Source organism: Nannobrachium achirus, assembly GCF_963921795.1.
Source record: "Nannobrachium achirus genome assembly, chromosome: 17".
Lineage (NCBI taxonomy): Eukaryota > Metazoa > Chordata > Actinopteri > Myctophiformes > Myctophidae > Nannobrachium > Nannobrachium achirus.
Window position 1 is genome coordinate 42,852,111 of NC_137824.1, and position 18,937 is coordinate 42,871,047.

Below are 18,937 nucleotides of genomic sequence, written 5' to 3' on the forward strand. Positions count from 1 at the left end.
GATCTGAACCTCCCCTCCCTCGAACCTGGGTCTCCCGCGCGAAAGTCCAATATCTTAACCATCGCTCCAAAGGGATATCCCTATGGAACAAGGGAGATACTAGACTTTTGAGGCTTCAAGACTGGGGCTGCGACTCTCTCCGCCACACATGTACAGTCTTGGAAAAAGATATTGAGGAAAATGTTGAATAAAAAAAATGATTTTAATATTTAATATTACATTTTACATTCAGGGCTTATGTGCCACAAGGCACTAAGTAATAATAATACTTTAGATTTTTTAGATTTTCAATATATATATAATGTTATGCAATGCAGACTCCTCTTTTAAGAGGAGATTTAAGACGTTTCGATGGCCAACCATAAATGTCAACACACTGATACAAATAATACAAAATATAAATGAAGATGATATGAAATAATCCAATCAAATAATGTAGTTTACACCGTTTTATTTGCAACAATATGATGACGAAAAGCTGTAAGCACAGAGCGAATAGAACTGTACCTTAGGGTGACCAGACGTCCCGGTTTGGCAGGGACTGTTCTGTTTTCAAGCTGCGTGTCCCGGTGTCCCGACCAATATCTCCAAAACACTAATATGATATGTCCCGGTTTTCAACATTCACAACAAAATTGTCCCGGTTTTCGGCAGAATTCAAATAATAGTAGCTGTTTTTAGTGGTTGCATAGACTAGATTATGTTCTTTTCATGAAAACATGCTCACCTAACCAATCAGAAAACATGAACAAATACATGAGGCTGTTTGTCAATCATTCACTGCCTGCATGCAACCCTGCGGTGCGCATGTGCGCGTGCACGAATGTTAGAGAATGGGCATGCGCTGTGCGCGATAACATGCACATTACTTTGAGGGTCCCGGTTTTAGGCAACAGTGGTTCGCGCCCCGGTTTAAGCGGCTGTACCTACAAGAACATACAAAGCTCACCTTTTTCTTCTGGAGTCAAGTCAACAGCATCCTGTTGAACACAGTCATGTTATTTAATTCATATCATACCTGATTGATTGATTGACTGAATGATTTTGGGCCATATCTGATTACTGATAAATAGCATGGTAAAATTGACAAATTGGTCTTTTCTCTGTTATTATACAGTAACTATGATTCTGTTTCCTGGTGCATACTTGCAGCAGAAAACACTGATTGAATCTGCAGCCTTCATTATAACAAAATTACTTTTCAGCTTTACATTCAAACACAAATATTATAAAATAAAATATTGTCTAAAACTGATTATTACAAATTACTAATGCCCGATATACAGTACTGTGCATCCCTACTACTAGAACAACCCGTAAAGTACAGATTTCCTTAAAGTAAACTAGATCCTGAATCATCACCAGACAGGCAATTTAGCAAATTATTATTATTATTATTATTTTTTGTGTAATGGCAAAATTATTGTACATTTGGGCATCATTTGTGATACATCATAAAGAGGCTAAGTATAGTACAAATACAATAATTTTCATAAAGCTGTGAAGTCTTACCCTGGTTGGTGGATTTTCTGTCATGACGTGGTTACAGTATATGCCATATAAGAAAAAACAAAGATGTGTGAGAAAGAATTCAAGACAAAGTCAATAACAAACTGAAAAATAATAACCTGAGAGACACTTATTATTTATTGTAAAAGTAAGACTAGAAGAAGACAGTTCTTCTAGTCCGATTATATTAGATAAAGGTGTATGACAAATTAATAACAATGCACAAGTATTTAAAGATGAAACATCCAACACGGTAAAGCTGTAAATAAAAAAACTAAAACTAAAATGATGTGTTTAAAATAACTCCAACACAAACCCCTAAACCTAACCTCTAATTTCTAATCACAATACCCCTCATTGTATTTAATCTGAGCCGCAATGTGTCTATATGCAGGTACAAACAGCCCTGTCTCTGTGCGTGGCCCAGAAACTAAGCACAGTACACGAGTAAAGGCAGACTCGGAAATATTGTCATTATTTTGAGTTTGTATCAGTAAAAAATATATTGCTGTAAACTTAGTGCTTGCAACAAATCACATATCAATGTCAATGCTGCAATGCAGTATATACTATGTTAGCGTCACAGGGCAGCCCACACCTGATGCAAGGACTAAGTTACAAATGTTTGTATATAAGCTTGCCACAAAAAGTTCGGAAATCTAACTTTGGTCGATTATATCTCCCCTTTAATAAACCCAAATGGTATTGTATTTTATATCATTTTTATCGTTGATTTGTCACCTTTACAATGAAGTACAGCTTGTAAGCATCGGGCATTCGAGGCATGAGCTACACAGCCAAACGTGTGGGTAGCGCCGACCAGAATTTTGCCAAAATGGCTTGCAATATACTGTTCTGCTGGCATTTTTTGGGCTTCCCTGACACTGAGCTTAACATTAATAAAGTGTAAAAATTGCCAATATGTGTTGTTTTTTCTTTTCCTTATTACTGTGAGAGAGTGCAATCATTCAATGCCCCAAGTAACAAAGGTGAAGACCAAAAGAACAGTATTGCAGGCCTGCCAGGCCATTTTGACAATTTTTGGAGGAGCGCTACCCACACGTTTGGCTGTGTTTCTCATTCCACGAATGCCAGATCCTTAGAAACTGTACCTCATTGTAAAGGTGACGAATCAACGATAACAATGATATCAAACACAATACCATTTGGCACAATTAAAGGGGGGATATAATGGACCGAATGTTGGCAAATTTTGGGTCAGCGCAACCCACACGTTTGGCTGTGTAGCTCATGCCTCGAATGCCCGATGCTTACAAGCTGTACCTCGTTGTAAAGGTGACAAATCAGCAATGAAAATGATATAAAACACAATACCATTTGGGTTTATTAAAGGGGAGATATAATCGACCAAAGTTAGATTTCCGAACTTTTTGTGGCAAGTTTAGGTGTATGTTTCGAAAACATGGCTGCTGTGTCGTAAGACAAATTTCAGTGTGAACTGACAATAAGTAAGGGATAAATACTGGCTCCGCGGGGGTTGTCCATATATAACATCCCGACGGACTGATAACTGTTATCAGTTCGAAGGAATGTTATATAACATGGACAACCCCCAAGGAGCCAGTATTTATCCCGCTTATTACCCGGCTACTAAATAAAATTAATAATTTTGACTCAAAACTAAAAACAAAACGAAGTATTTCCTTGTTTACAGACGGCTGGAAGTGTTCCACAAGTGTTGCGCTGGGCGTCCTCCCAGCGCGACACGGTCGCCTTGGAAAACAAGGAAGTCCTGATTAGATAGAATCCATTTTCTGATACTAGGTCGTCTATTTCTCGCTTAAAATAATTTTAAAAACATTCTTGAGATCAACGTTTAGTTCTAAATGTCGCTGTGTGGTTGTTTACATGGCTGACATGTTGGATACGGCACTAAATTCATGCAGCGCAGGCTGCGCAGTTTGACTGCAGCAGGTGCTCTGAGTCTTTGATTAGGCAGCGGTCTGTTATAGAGCGGAGCGGTCTGCTATCCAGAAATAACAGACCTCTGATTTCAGCAACTGACCAATCAGAATCAAGCATTTTAACAAGCCGGGTAATAAAGTATCATATCATATCAAGGGACAGGTCGATTTTTCAGGTCGAGGGACAGCGTACCCCTGGAGAAAATGTATGTGCCCTGATATAAAATACCTTGACCCTCCCTCAGACTGTGTTGGCGCTGGTAATTATATTAACCCAAAAGGCCACAACCTTAACAGTACGATAAAGCAGGTTCTAATAAGCTACACAAGACTGAGGGACACTAAAACAAATAAAAGTCAATGACCTTCCCCAAGAGACAAAAGAAAAAAGATTAATCCTCCCTAGGGGTGTCACAATATATTGTCCTACAATTACAATGTGACAATAAGTATATTCTTTAATATATATTTTTAAACATTAAAATGATGCATGTCTGTCTGTCTCAGCTGATGCTCATTGACGCTCTTAATGTTACAAGCATCAAAGCAATTTTGCTTCTCCACTGTCAAATAGGCCAAGTGTTGGCCATTGTTGATGATAATTGAAAAAAGGAACATAATTATTAGGGATGGCTAGGGTTGCCACCCGTTCCGTAAAATACGGATTCGTCCTGTATTTCAGAATGAAATGTTGCGTTCCGTATTGAACCAATACGGAACGCAGTTTGTTCCGTATTTCCCAAATGCCCCATAAAGGTCTGTCACTCAAACACTGAATTTAACAATAATGAACTGGCGGCACTCGCGGGAGGCAAGCAGGACATCCTGCGAGCGTAAACATAAGCTGTTTACACTTGCATTGCGACACATTGTGAGCTTGTAGATCGGCTATTTTCAAATGGCCGAAATGTAGGTCTGAAGTGCTTAATGTTTTGTAACCAGTAAGACTCCCTAATCAGGAGATAAGCGACCATTAGGTCGCATACACAAACTTTAGAAGGCAATTGTAGGCAATCAGGAGGGAATATGGGAAATGGGACAGAGCCATATTGATGACATGACTGTAGAGATACTGTATACTGCTTTACGTGATTTTAGGGCAAAATCTGTAGGAGCAGTGTCCAAAAATGTGCTTTGCACGAATTGGCCTCATGGTGGCGCTAGAAGAGGGCCATGTGAGAAAGGAGGGTGGAGATTGTGGTTTGGCAGCCAAGGGGTGTGTGTGTGTGCAACGTTTGGCATGGATTGGGGCAACGGTGGCGTAGATATGAGTAGGGGAAAAGTGTGAGGTGACGGACAGACTGACTGACTGACAGACTGACTGACAGACGGTGGAGGTTTTGATAGTAACTGAGACCTGACGGTCACAATAATAATAAAGAAATGCTGAAATGTAAGGAAGTTACTGTTTGAAGGTATGAAAAAATAGGTACCACGCAAGCCTATTACACAAACCTAAACTCTGTATATTTGTCTAAAAACATATGTATATATAATTGTATTGTTAACATGGTTAACATTAATAATTGTAAACATTGGTATATAATAGAGCATTACATGTGATCTTACCAAGCCACTCCAACAGGTGGGGTTCATGTTTTTTAAGGACTTTGTAAAATAAGTCCTTGTCACCTTCCATCGCTGTGTACAGAGTCCTCATTTTGTTCCGTCTTGCCTTCTGGGCTTCAATCTTGGTACGGAGCTCAGGACTGATCCTGGTTTGTACTTCTTGACTGTCTAGTATAGCCATGACTCTGGAAACGCGTTGTATCAACTTTGCCCTGTTCTTCATCACAAATTGTGCTGTTGACAAAAGATAAAGTGGTCGAAAATAAAATGCAGTACAGAAAATTAAGCTCTCTGCATCTTTACATCCTCACATAAATAGTTGTGGCGAGGTTGCTTCTTTGGTAGTAATACTGTACAACTGGTACATTTATATTATCAGGAATAAGAGAAGATTGAATGTGTATACACTGGCAAACAAAAGGTAGCACCAGCCAACAACCTCTTTAACCCATTTAGGACTGAGGCCGATTCTAAAAACGCTTTCTAAATCTTCTAAAACGTATTTATAAAACAGTACAATAAAATATGTTTCAAGAACCCGTCTTGAAAGGTAAAAACTACAAAAGGGGTAAGCATTGAATTGTTCCAGAAAGAAAGCTCACCATTTTTAGTCAAGCTTTGTTCACCTGCATTCGATCCAGACCTAGCCTCAGTATCCTGTAGAACACAATCTTGTCAATTAAATCATATACCTGAGTGCTATAGAACAATGTTATGTCTTGTATGGTATTGTGTATACCAGTGGTTCTCAACCTTTTCAGGCCGCGACCCCTGTGTGTCTTTCCCACCACACAAGACTGGACAGTTCCACTGTGACCACAAATCCTTGGGTCGCGGGGTCTCTAGATCTTCTGTCATCACATGGTTTGTAAATATAAATTAATACATTTAAGAGGGAAGAAAAAAATAACAAAATGAGAAATAGAAAAAACAAAAACAAGAATGAATTCACATTGAGGGAAAAAAGTTAAGAATTCTACAGTCACTGCTATAATTTGTATTACATTTTCTGTGCGTGCTGAATATTTTTCTTTTAAATGTAAGTGATATTTGTTCTGAAAATTCTAATTTAGTACTGTAGTAGCCTACTGAACATGATCTTACCAAGTGTTTTAAACAGCTTGGGTTTGCGTTCTTTAAGGGCATTATGAAATGCTGCTTTGGCTTCTACTCCTCCTGGTTGTAGTATTTCTCTGTACAGACGCATCATCTGGTCCATGCTGGTCTTCTCCTCCTTAATCTCAACATAGAGTTCAGGGGTGACCATGGGTCCTAGACGGTCTAGTATCTTGATGACTCCGGAAACATTTAGAATCAACTCTGCCTTGTGCTTCATCACAAACTGTGCTGTTTGCATGAGAAAAGGAGAGTGGTTGAGAAAAATGCAGAACTGAAAATATAGCTCTCTGCATTTTGATAGTCATGTAACAACAGGTACATTCATAGATTTGGAATAAGATATTGAGCATGTACATCCTGGCGCACGCACGTACACTGTCATACAGCTTACCTGCTTTATTCTTGTCTTCTTGTTTACCTGGTGAGGATATAAAAGAATAGGATGAACACTCACACTCATTACACTGTAATGTGATTAAATAGAATGATGGAGGAATCACTAGGGATGGATATCATTCAGATTTTTAAGTCCGGTTCCAGTTCTGCTTATCAGTTCTGGTTCCTAACAGTGGGGAAATCGCGCTCTTTCGAACAACCATCATTTCGACCGGAGGGTTAGAAACTCACTCCACGGAGGTTAGGGTTAGTGTGAGGGTTAGAGTCGGTTGTCGAAAAGATGACATGTAGTAACAGCGACACGCTCCCCCTAACAGTTCCCTAGATCGGTTCCAAAACGTAAAAAAAAACAAAAAAAAAAACATGTAGCTTATTCTGAAGAGATTGGCCACTGGAAGAATTGCCAAAAGAACACAGCTCGCAAGTCGTAACATACAGTACATAGCCCGGCCCCTGAGAGACACAGGGATCAGAGGAGACCCCAACACAAGCACTGTTACCGCACACCTTTTCAGATGAATGCCACGCTCTCTTAAATGTTTCATCTCCATCTCACGTCTCTCTGTGCCTTTGCAGGGCTCATCTCTACTGGCGGCTGGACTGCTAATGTTGCTAGTAGTAGGAGCATTGCTGCCAGTCAGTGTTAATGTTGTTGACTGGCGACAACACGCTGCGTTGTGGGTGCGTTTTATTATTATTTTTATTCTATATTTTGTAGCGCAACTACGGCCCCAACACTGGCACACCAGACCAGATTGTGTGCCTATTCAGATTACAATCAGTTTTTGTTAATCAAGTCTGAACGGCATAAAAACACATAAAAGCCTTGTTCAGATGTTATAAAATCAATCCAACTTTAATCTCGAAAGGAAATCAGATTTGACGGTTACGCAAAAGGGACCTATATCTTCACGTGAATAGGAACTCCTCGTGATCCCTAATTTAAGGCTGGCAATTGTAGCCAGGAAAAGGGAAGCGGGTGAAGATGGATGGATGGATGGATGATTGAGACACTATTCATTTTGATCATGATAATAAATTAATAATCCATGATCAATTTGATTATTTCATTAATATAGATGAATGGATATATCAAATATGCATTTAAAAAGTTACATTTGTTAATAAATATACTGACCAGTTTGCTTCTTTTTCCAGTAGAAATATCCCATTAACATAAGTATTGATGCCACCAAGAGGACCATCCCTGCAATCACTCCTCCATTTGGTCCAGTACTCTCGGCACCTCTGGCACTCGCCTGAGGTGCCTCTGAAAAAGACAAAACACAACCGCTGTTTAAATTAAATCAAACAATCAAATCAACAGTGGTGTTAAAATGGTTGAAGGCATTGTTCCGTGGGCCAAGGCTCACAGGTTTGATTCCTGCCTGGTCTCCTATAAAGCCATGTGACCTGCATGGTAGACCACTAGGGGGGGTGAGCCCAACTTGTTTGCTATGGTTTTTGTAAACATTATAACCATACCTAACACCATACCAAAAATCTAAAACACATCACCAAGTGCACGATTTTGATGATTTTGCATGAATTACCTCCCTGCCTATTTAGATTTTTTTATGTTATGGGAAGGCATTGATTAAAACAAGATAAGATAATAGAAAGTTGACAAAGTTACAGATAAGTGGTACATGTTATCATCAATATCTGATGGGGGGTGGGGGGGGGGGGGGGGGGGGTGTCATAATGCCCAAAATGCATAAAAACCTATGCATTTTGGCACTCTTATACCTATAACACACAATACAAACAGAGAGGACCAGGTGTTGGCTTTTGTCTGTCCTCTACCCTGAAACAAAGCAAAGCAGCATGTATCTATTCTGCATCTAGCTTGAGGCAAGATCCAAATGAACTAAAATCTTTGCTTCTGGGGGTCCCTGTAACAAAATATTTTGAGATGGGGGTCTGCGGCCAAATACATATCATTTGGGGGGTCCTTGACATGACAAAGTTTGAGAACCACTGATTGAGGCAACATTTAGCTTGTCAGGGTGGTTGGAGCGCCTCAGTGCAGCTGCAGAGTTCATGTATAACCTCTCTTCCAGAGTAGAGAGAGACACTAGAAACTCTGCTGGAAAGACAAAACAAACTGCTGAATGAAATGAATTATGAATTTTAACTTTTGGAAGAAAAGAAAAAGGACTCATGTCCCTCTCAACTCGAAGGGACTATATGGCATTATTTCTGCAAGTGGTAAATACACACACAGATGTGCTGAGTCTTTACATGCTGCTTGCTTGCTTGCATTCACTTGAGCACCCCCTCCTCAAAGTGTCTGTGCACGCCCCTGCATATTTCACTTGAGCACCCCCTCCTGAAAATGTCTGTACACGCCCCTGCATATTGTGGGATGTGTTTGTTAATGTCATTAAATGTGGGGTCCTTTGCCAGAGTGTGAGAATTCCTGTTCATCATGTGAGCTTTCCAGAGTGCACAAAGTGGAAGTCCATTAACTACAAGGACCTTTACTGAACTACTTCTCCTACGGTTTTAATGTAGTACCTATTTTTTTGTATTCGGGTGTAATTTGCGACAAGGGAAACAAAAGCATGCATCTAGCTTTACAGAATATTCCAGACATGGTCTTCCACGGTACCAGCCCGGGTTGAATGTGCGTGCTGTCTTGCCAAAATGACGTTTTGGAGAAACAAGATTAGCGGGCTGTGATGGTGCTGTGGTGCTTAAACCAGTGCTGTTATCAGCGGCCACTGCTGCATCGTGTACGGCGGCGCTTTCAGCCGGTGTTGCGGTGCTTGTGGATCTTAATTGGGGGTTAGGGTTTGGGTCAAGGAGCAGCTGTCCCCCGAGTTGACGACGGCTCGGAACCTGCCTCTGGACTGACTGGAGCCGCCGCTGCCGTAGCAGTGCTACTAGCGCTGGGAGGTTTAGAAACCAATCAACGCATTTTGACCGAAAGAGCCAGAGAGAAAGAGAAGTTTAAGTGAAGCAAGCAGCGCTAAAAACAAACTGTTCCTTCTCTCGATTAGTTCCTTCTTATTGCGCTGAACAAAGATTGGATTTTGGCAACCAGAAGTGGTGTGTGTGTCTGTCGAGATGAGAGAGAGACTTACTGCTGTTCGCTCCTCAACCTCGTCGCTACGCATCAACGCAAATCAGGGCGGAGCTGCCGGAGCATTATTTTGACTTCTTTTTTGAGGTGCAGAGAGGGAGAGAGATGGCGATCAGATTTCTTTTTTTAAATGTATACCTATAATGAAATGGTGTTGGTTTTGGTGGTGCGACAGCTGTAGCATAATATTTAAAATAGTTTTAAAAATATAAGATTTTTTCTTTTTTGCCATCTTGTTTGGTGGGGCAGTCAGGGCATTTAGAGGGGCATTGCCCCCCCTTGCCTATGGGGAGATCCGGGCCCGCTGAAAGCTAAAGTAAAAAAAAACAACGGGACCTTTTTACCAAAGCTACAACTGTACAGGAGTCCTGTCTCAAAGCATCTTATGCCGTTTCACTTGATCTTGCTAAAAATAAAAAAAACACTGTCAGAGGATGGCTGAATCTTTTGGAGATGAGGACATGGCAAAGAACTTTTAATCCGTGTCTCTCTCGCGTCGTACAGTGACGCGTAGAATATTTAACATCCAGAATCACGTCGAACTGTCAAACTGTATCAGATCTCTATGGGCACATGAACGCTTTTCGGAATAAACTTTCCCTTTTCACACAGGGCTTTTCATCTGACCACCCGATGTTGACGCACTTTTCCTGCATGTGAAGAGATGTGCAAGGATGCCCCCGAATGTGAGGAAATATTCAAAAAGTACAGAAGCGACATTGAAACTCAACTCAAGATGTCCACAGTATGCAGTCACGGATAGTGCTGTTTACCGCGCCCCTCACAGCCAACGTCCCAGATCAGCCTCCCGCGTTGCAGCTTGAACTGTGCAAACTACAGTCTGATCCGTTTTTTCAAGAGAAGAAAAACAAGACGGGAATTTCATTTTGGAAACTGCTACCACTCCTCAGGGACTTTGCTCTTTCAATGGCCATTATGTTTGGAAGCACATACATCTGTGAGAGCAACTTCTCCAACAGGGTTAGGGTTACACATTAAGTCAAAGGAGAGAAACAGGCTGACAGATGAAACGTTGTTCCATCTGATGCAGATCGGATGCACAAGCATTGAAGTTGACCCCCACCTGAAAATGTTTTGTGCTAGGTACCCCCAGAAAAGTGCAATTCTTTTTTTTTCAAAAATTGCAGATGTACTGAGCTTGTAGATCTGCTATTTTTGAGAATCACTGTTCTAAACCAATGTTCTAAATCCTAAGAGTTTTCTGAAAAACATATGTTGCTATATAACCTTGCATCACCAGGCTTTCCACCGCAGAGGAACGCCTGGTATTCATTCTAAACTGAGCAGCATCTGGTCTAGAAAAAAAATAAAACATTGTTTTTGTTCCCTACATAATGCAAATGAATGTTTATTCTCGCTAGTCGTGCTACTAATCAGAATAAAAGATGGACATACCAAACAATTATTATATCAAAAGAAACAAAAGGAATATACCAATTAAACCAATTTGAAACTAGGGGAATCATTGTGCACAGCACCTCAATACACACTTAGCTCTGGCTAGGGCGTAACATAGTGTTTTGACAGGATTTGTGAAAAGAACAGATCTACAACCTAACAATTCAGTACCTAGCGATGTGACGTGTTGTTAGATGTAGATAAATACAACTTTTGGATAATGGATTCATGAATAAAATTACAGAGGTGTGTGTGTGTATGTATGTATGTACTGTATGTAAATCTCTCTCTCTCTCTCTCTCTCTCTCTCTAAATATATATATATATATATATATATATATATATATATATATATATATATATATATATATATATATATATATATATATATATATATGATGTTGCTAGGTTTGCTAGGTTTTCAATGTAATGGGTCCCAGGACCCAGAAGTGGTCATTCAAATGGGTCCCAGTCAGAATTTTGTTATGGGTCCTGTGATGACACATGCATTATGCATCAACGGTGAAAACATCAAAAAGGACTTTAATTTAAACAAATAGTGGAAAATAGCTACTTGTATGTAGTTAATAAAGGACAGAAGCATGAATTTACAATACTATCTCAATCATCTCATCAATTATGCCAGAACGCACAGCTGTGGAGACTTCACCACATGCGGCTCAGCTGGTGCAGTGAAATGATAGTAGGAAGGATAGCGTTGTATGCGTTCTGGGGATGCAGTGATGCTTAGTTTAATGCATCTTTTATTTAAAATATACGTCAGGGACGCAGGATGCAGGGCTAGTAGCATCACTGATAGCCTATGAAATAGTATTGTGCAGTCACAGTTACCAACAGTACTTAAAGCTTATTAATTTTCTGCATTATTTTAATGATGGGCCAAGTACAATCCCACTAACCAGCCAAACTTCATTTGCGATCAAAACCGGCTGGGGATGTCCTATCAATCGATGCCAGACTAACCGATTGCGTGCATGCTTGGGCATGTGTAGCCTGTTTTGAGAGTGGCGCTTGCGTGAGCTTTCGGTAAACACCCTCGACATAAGGCACCCTTCGTGCCAGAGCCTTCGTAATGACTGCACTTAAGACGTAAGGATCGCTTCGGGAAACGTGCCCATGGACAGTTGGTACTGAATGACATTTTCGCTACTCAAAGCAGTTCGGTCAGTGCCATTACTGCCATAAATGCATCAGATGTTGGTAGAGCAGTTTTTTACAGATGTACAGAGGTATTAAAGAGTGATGGAAATGTCAATTACCTGGGGTCTCAACAGTGGTGGTGTAGTTGATGTGTGGTAGATTAACTCTGCAGGTTATGTTCTTTCCTCGCCTCACTGCCACGGTCCTCTGGACAAAGTAACAGTTTGGAGAATCTGTTGAGCTGGTTTTGATCATTGGGGATTGATCATTGATGTGGTTTCCCTCACTGTCCAGCCAAGACACCTCAGGTTCTGGATACCAGCACCCAGAATCACAAGATAAGCCCTCGTATTTTGGTCCAATGAAAGAGATCTTTGGCTGAGACACAGCCCCTGCAACAACAAATAAACATGATCAATCAATCAATCAATCAATCAATCAATCAATCAATCAATCAATCAATCAATCAATCAATCAATCAATCAATCAATCATCCCCCTCTGAGATGTGTACAGGCCACGTCAAACGTCTGATGCTTGTTCAGATGTTACCCAACTCCTCCCTGTAGTATGTAGTACAAAAACAAGGTGTCCTACCTGAAAGCACCTCCATACCCCATGCCCTAGTAAATATGCTCTACTGCCTTCTCTCCAGCTTTTTAATGAACAGAAAATACAATTTCAGGTGGGTTGCCAATTCCAGCCATTTAGGAGAGATTACCCATTCAGGAGCATACATTTTATAGTGTTCCATATTCAATTTGGTCTTAAAAAAAATATATATATATATATAATATATATATATATCTGTGTGACTGGTTCTACAGACAGGGATCTCCATGTATGGGCATAAAAGTGTGTTTAGTTAATTAGCAGATACAAATTAGTATTATTATTAGTGTGGTTGCTGTAGGCAAAACACAATTGTATTCGGTCAGAGTGTTTTTGGCCAGCAAAGTGAACCTGCATTTGTAAACTTTTTGACTGATGTTATTCGGGCAGGATAGTGTATATCTTGGACAATATCATGTCCAATCAGACAGTATTGGTCATGCTTCACATGTTGACTCTAAACAACAAACAACCATTTCCCATAAGCCTGAGAACTGAGAAGCAGTTCAAGGCAGCCTTAATAAGAGTCCAGTGTTGTAACATGGCGAATATCCATTGGGAGAGAGTTCCACATAATGAAACCCCTGCTACATGCCATTAGTGGTTGGAGGTCATTACTTTTCCTGCAGAGAGGGTAAATGACAGATATTTTTTACATCCATGTATTGACAACTAAATCTTACCAACAAGGAGCTGGATCAAACTGCCGCTGATGTTCGGTGGAACCAAACACTTGAACTTCCCTTCATCTGAGAGCTGCACTCTGAACAGCTTCAGTGAGACGTTACCATGAGAAAACCGCTCATGAAACAGGGCCGTCCTCTGCTTGTACAATGGATTCATCTGGTCGAACTTGTAACGGCCACTTTGGAGAACGTGCACGTAGGGTGGCTTCAGGTCTCGTCTCGTCCACTCCACATTGTGGAGTGTGGAGTCCGCACTCTCCAGGTTCGTAGACTTAACGTGACAAGGAAGGACCACATCATCGCCCACTTTGGTCAGCACGGTCTGAGAGATCACCTGTCCACCTTCACGTCCTAAAAACAAAATAAAATGCTCTTAAAGTTATACCATGTAACTTTTTTTATAAAACAAATCTTAAAATTGTCCTAACTGTTAAATCGCTAAAGTTTTAGAACACCCACTCCGTTATTTTCAGCTTCTGAAGCCTTCTCTTTATATGTTTTCTTCTTAGCAGTGACAGGGGCGGGATTTCCCGGCAAAATGACGTAATCTGCATCATCTGTATACGTTGTGTATACGTTGGCCAATCACATCGCAGATCATACACACATGATACACTACCGGCCAATAACCGACTCTTCAGGAAGTAGCTTCCCTCAGCAACCAGTGTTTACGATGGTGAAGGATTCTTAACCTCTTATTCCCCAAATCCTGCTCAGAAAATTACGTTCTACCACTCCATGGATTCGTATCTGTTGCGGTGGTTTGCGGCGCCGCTCCGGTGGTCCTCGGCGGTGGTCCGCGGTGACTCCGGGCGAAAAACGGACGAAAAAAGCAATACCGCGACTGACCACTAGTTAAGCAACTTACACAGTATAGCTTTAAATGTATTGATAATCTTAAATGTTACGTTTTATTTATTTTATTATAAAGTGCATGCAGCCTAATTTATAGGATGACGGCGTCGCTTGCCTCAAAGAACACACTGTTTATTGTCATTGTCTACTGACAGTGTCTACTGACAGTACTGAATTGGATATTGCACACTGTTTAGTGTGTAGGCCTATTGATGGTATGAACAAACAGCACACTGTTTACACATATCAAATTGATACCCACTTTTATAATCATATTTGTAGATCTGCTGACAAGGGATGGGGGTCTGCAGCCAAATAAATGTAATTCTGGGGGTCCTTGATTTTAAAAAGATTGAGAACCACTGATATAGAAACATATGTTTTTCAGAAAACTGTTAGGATTTAGAAAACATTTTTAGAAGACAGCATCAGGTCTTATTGGGTTAAGTTATTAAACCATGGATATCGATGTGGCACAGAGACAGAGTTTATGCCGCTATGGATTCACAACATTCTAGCGTTATGAAAGGTATTCGAGAATATCAGCTGCATGAAGATGTTTCTCCCTCTCTTTTCTCACAGAGTTTTCCAAAATGTGCAGTGCATCCTCCCCACCCCATCCCGCACAATAGTTTGGTCTCAATATCACCAATGCAGTCACTTGCGCTGTTGCTAGGTCTACTTGTTAAGCAATACATTTTTTATATTTATTCATAGACCTGGTTGCTTGTTTCTCTCGCATACAGTATAACCTGTCAACACTGGTCTAATGCAGAAACTCTAAATAACATGTTGAATTGGTCACATTTTGTCATTTAGTAGCCTTCATACAAGACTGTCATAGTAATTTAAAGTTTGCATGGCTTTTGGACGTTGTGGGGATGTCACACTTTCAAAATATCCTGGTGGCAACGTGGCTGACTGTTGGCGAGTTATGAGCCATTCCTAATCTTTTATACAGTATCACCTGTCTGGCTATACAGAGGATGATCAGTGTAATTTGTTATTGAAAGTGCTAAGAGTGTGATGGCCTTATTGTTCACATCAGCAAGTGTGTGGGAAGTCCGATGATGCAATTTGGGTAATACTGTAAAGTTTGTTTCTGTTAGGCATGGACAGTGTGAAGAAATATGCTGAGAAATATGGTTGGCTGAGGTGAACAGAACTGACTGGCTGCAGTGTGTGTGTGTGTGTCGTGTGCGTGTGCATGTGTGTGTGTGTGTGTGTGTGTGTGTGTGTGTGTGTGTGTGTGTGTGTGTAGGCTATTAATCAGTAGTGCTTTCCAGGCCGGACGTGACTGGACGCCGTCAGGCAGGCTATGGCGCGTCGTCACTCATAGCCTATAACTCTATAGTTCTAGCGTGCACTGTTCCGTGCCGTTCCTGCGCGTGCATGTGGGAAATATATTGGCCTGGCGGCGTCCGGTCACGTCTGGCCTCGAAAGCACTATACTGCTGCATTTTGTACTTGAGTAAGAGGATCAATACTGCAATGTAGAAATACTCTGGTCTGGTATTCAAAATGTACTTGAGTACAAAAGTATTGGTATCGAAATGTACATATAAGGTACCAAAAGTGAAAGTGCTAAAAAGTAAATGTTCTACAATATACAAGCTTGTGAGCTTGTATATCGTCTATTTTCAAATATCCTATGTATTAAATGGGGCTAAAGTAGGTAATTGGTGTTTATTTTTTTTTTACTGCAATGTAACCAGTAACTAATGTTGTAAAATAATTTAATGGAGTAAAAAAAGTATAATATTTGTGAGAGGCACTGTTGTAGGCTATGCATACTTATAATGTGCATTATGTAATGCAGTGGTTCTCAAGGACTCTGTGGGATACTTTGTGGGGGTCTAAATTTACCCTTACAAGTTACTCTGACAAATGGAACCAAATGAACCCAACAATACTAACTTTGGTCAATAGGTGGCAGTGCAAGACCCCGGTTCAGCCCTGTTTTGCCTTGCCTCTATTTTCTCCCTAACAACTTTAACCTGTTTTCCAGGTAATTATATATCTGTCACTTGGTGCCACGTCCTGGGCCTCGTATTCTAAAGTATTTTTTATTATGCTAAGATGCCTTATTTGTTCCTTGATTGATTGACTGAAGAATTTATTAGAAGTTTGCAATAGAAAAAAAGTACAGTTTCATGACAGTAGGCCTACAAATCAGTGGTACAAGGTCTACTAAAAGGAGATCCATGAAAAGACTAAGCTTATTTCCACAGGAAACCATTAAAGTATCTCATAGTCATATGCATCCTGGTTGATCAAAAGTAGGCCAATCAATGATGAATGAATGATGAATGATTAACTCTGTGATAATAGCTGTGCAAGACTGAAGACTATTAGAGACTTCTTGGAGACATCGAAAAGAAAGCAGAATAGGCTTATAGGCCTATATCTACAGTATGCAGATTATAACCATGGGCCCCACTTTGAGAACCCCTGGGATATGTTTCCTATATTTTTTATTTCTTGGTTGGAAGTAGGAGTAGCCTATGTGTATGAGGACAAATCAAATAAATGTAGGCCTATTGCATGTCTGAAGAATCCACTCTCATATAGCCTAAACTTTAGCAGCCCTATTGCTGTAGCCTAATCTGAGTTCCCAGATGTCTTTTTTTTCACCAGGGTGCTGCATGTAACTCCACTTGTAAATACCGGTAGGCTAGGTAAAGTACATTTACAAGTAGGCTTACAGTAAGTAGTTTTGAGATAGTTTTTCCAATTTCCAATTATAGACCTAGGCCTACTTACTTTCTAGCCTACTCTACATCTAGGATACAAACATTGTTGGCTACTTTTGCTCCACTAGTTGAACATATTACTTTGCAGGGTTTGATTAGGCCTATTATTCAAAAACATGCATTAACCACTTCAACCCATATGTCTGTAGCCTACATTTCGGCCATTTGAAAATAGCCATACAAGCTACAAGAAATGGGACAACCTACTGCATATTGAGTATAGGCCTACTTCATACTTTCCTACTTTACTTTTTTTTTTTTTTTGCAGAAATTCTCTACTGGCATGAAACCGCCCCCTCCCCACTGAAATACATTCAAGGTAGGACTACCTTGGTGTGGCTTCACTAACATAGTATTTCTACATACTTAACTAAAACCACCAGATACTTTTTCACCACTTGTAAATACATTTTCTAAGTTGCATTATGTAACGTATAACTACCTGTCACAGATGTGTTGTAACAGCTGGCCCAGATGATCAGCAGGAAAATGTTGAAATAAATCCTGACACTGACTTGGGAATCAGAGACCGAGTGAAACGCCATATTCCCTGCTACTTGGTCGCACCCTTATCGGGAGTGTTTTGATTAAACTTGTTTACTGCCTGGGATTCTGGGAATGGGAATGGGATAGACCTACTTTACTTTCGTTTTCAAAAGATCCCTGAAACTGAAAGGATGAAATTCAACGCAACCTGCATGGTAGCACTTTTGCCAATTTGCCACGTACGTCTTCACAAACGTTCAGATTTCGAATATAAAGTGCTTACTGAAGGCTCACGGATGTCACAATATGGTACGCTTAATTAGAATGACCCGTACCTCCTGTATTGTTTAATAAAAAGCCTTTTAATCCAATCGGTCACCATTTTCAAAAAAAGTTTAATGTCAGAGAGAGTGCAGTACACCTCTCAACCGATGGGGTCACGTATCAGAGAAAATGGCCGCTGATCAGATTAAATGCTTTTCATTAAACAATACGGGAGAAACAGGTAATTCTACTTGAACATACCATATTGAGACATACGTGAACCTTCACTAAATACTTCATTTTTGAAAACAGAACGTTTGTGTGGACGTACTTGGCAAATTGGCTAAACTGCTCAACACCAGTTTGAGGTCGATCCATCACGGTCGTAACCGTCATGTTTCAGGACTAGTTTTCAAAGTGTTACATAAACATAACCTATTAAATTGTGTGACCGTAGAGGTCGCTGTTTCTCTGCTGTTTTTTGCACTATTTAACAAACATAAGAGATGATTCCACAATAAACAATGTACCCTCGTCAGGTCATTGGTTAAAATGTTAGTTTAAACCATGTAAACACGTAATATATGTCTGTATGTTTTACATTTAGGCCTACCACTGAAGCAAGGTGAATGTTGAATCCTAGGTCTGATGCTTCAATCCATAGCTGGACAGTTCTCTAGCTGTATGTCAGTGTACTAGCTAGCCTACAAAAGATGTTTGTCTATTGATCAATAACTATTACCTTAGGCCCTAAGGTGCCATGTTGCAATTAAGTCCAGGGTGTACGTTGCACAATAGCCTACGGTCTTTTCTGGAATTGATCAATCTTTTCTGGAATTGATCAACAACCACTTAACGGTGTTCACACAGAGAAAAAAAGCACGCCGTAAAAGCGCATAGACGAGACAGGTGTCCACGTTACACTGATAAAACTAGATGCGTGCGCAGGGTCCGTACCAAAATTAGCCAATGAAACCAGCGCTCCCCAAAACAACAGGTTTGGGGATTGGACGGAATTGATTATGCACTTCACACACGCACCAGCGTAGTGTGAATAGGCCTTTAGGCCAGGTCTCCACTGACGGCTGTGACTGTG

The 18,937-nt window shown here is 40.4% G+C and overlaps 1 protein-coding gene across 2 annotated transcripts; it reads right to left on the reverse strand.

Annotated features, from left to right (window-relative positions):
• Nucleotides 1-309: 309 nt before the first annotated feature.
• On the reverse strand, nt 310-17,670 carry LOC308302072 (uncharacterized protein). 2 transcript variants are annotated; one of them, XM_080746256.1, is made up of 11 exons: nt 17,534-17,670; nt 13,481-13,834; nt 12,306-12,578; nt 7,657-7,788; nt 6,514-6,540; nt 6,108-6,350; nt 5,757-5,851; nt 5,606-5,660; nt 5,004-5,237; nt 1,513-1,529; nt 310-980 (listed from the first exon to the last, which is right to left on the reverse strand). In XM_080746256.1, exons 1-11 carry the CDS (start codon nt 17,634-17,636, stop codon nt 927-929), a joined length of 1,587 nt encoding a protein of 528 aa, XP_080602382.1. In that variant the 5' UTR covers nt 17,637-17,670; the 3' UTR covers nt 310-926. The 2 variants fall into 2 exon arrangements, with proteins under 2 accessions (XP_080602382.1, XP_080602381.1); XM_080746255.1 differs by having other exon boundaries at nt 5,757-5,854.
• Between the last annotated feature and the right edge of the window lie 1,267 nt (nt 17,671-18,937).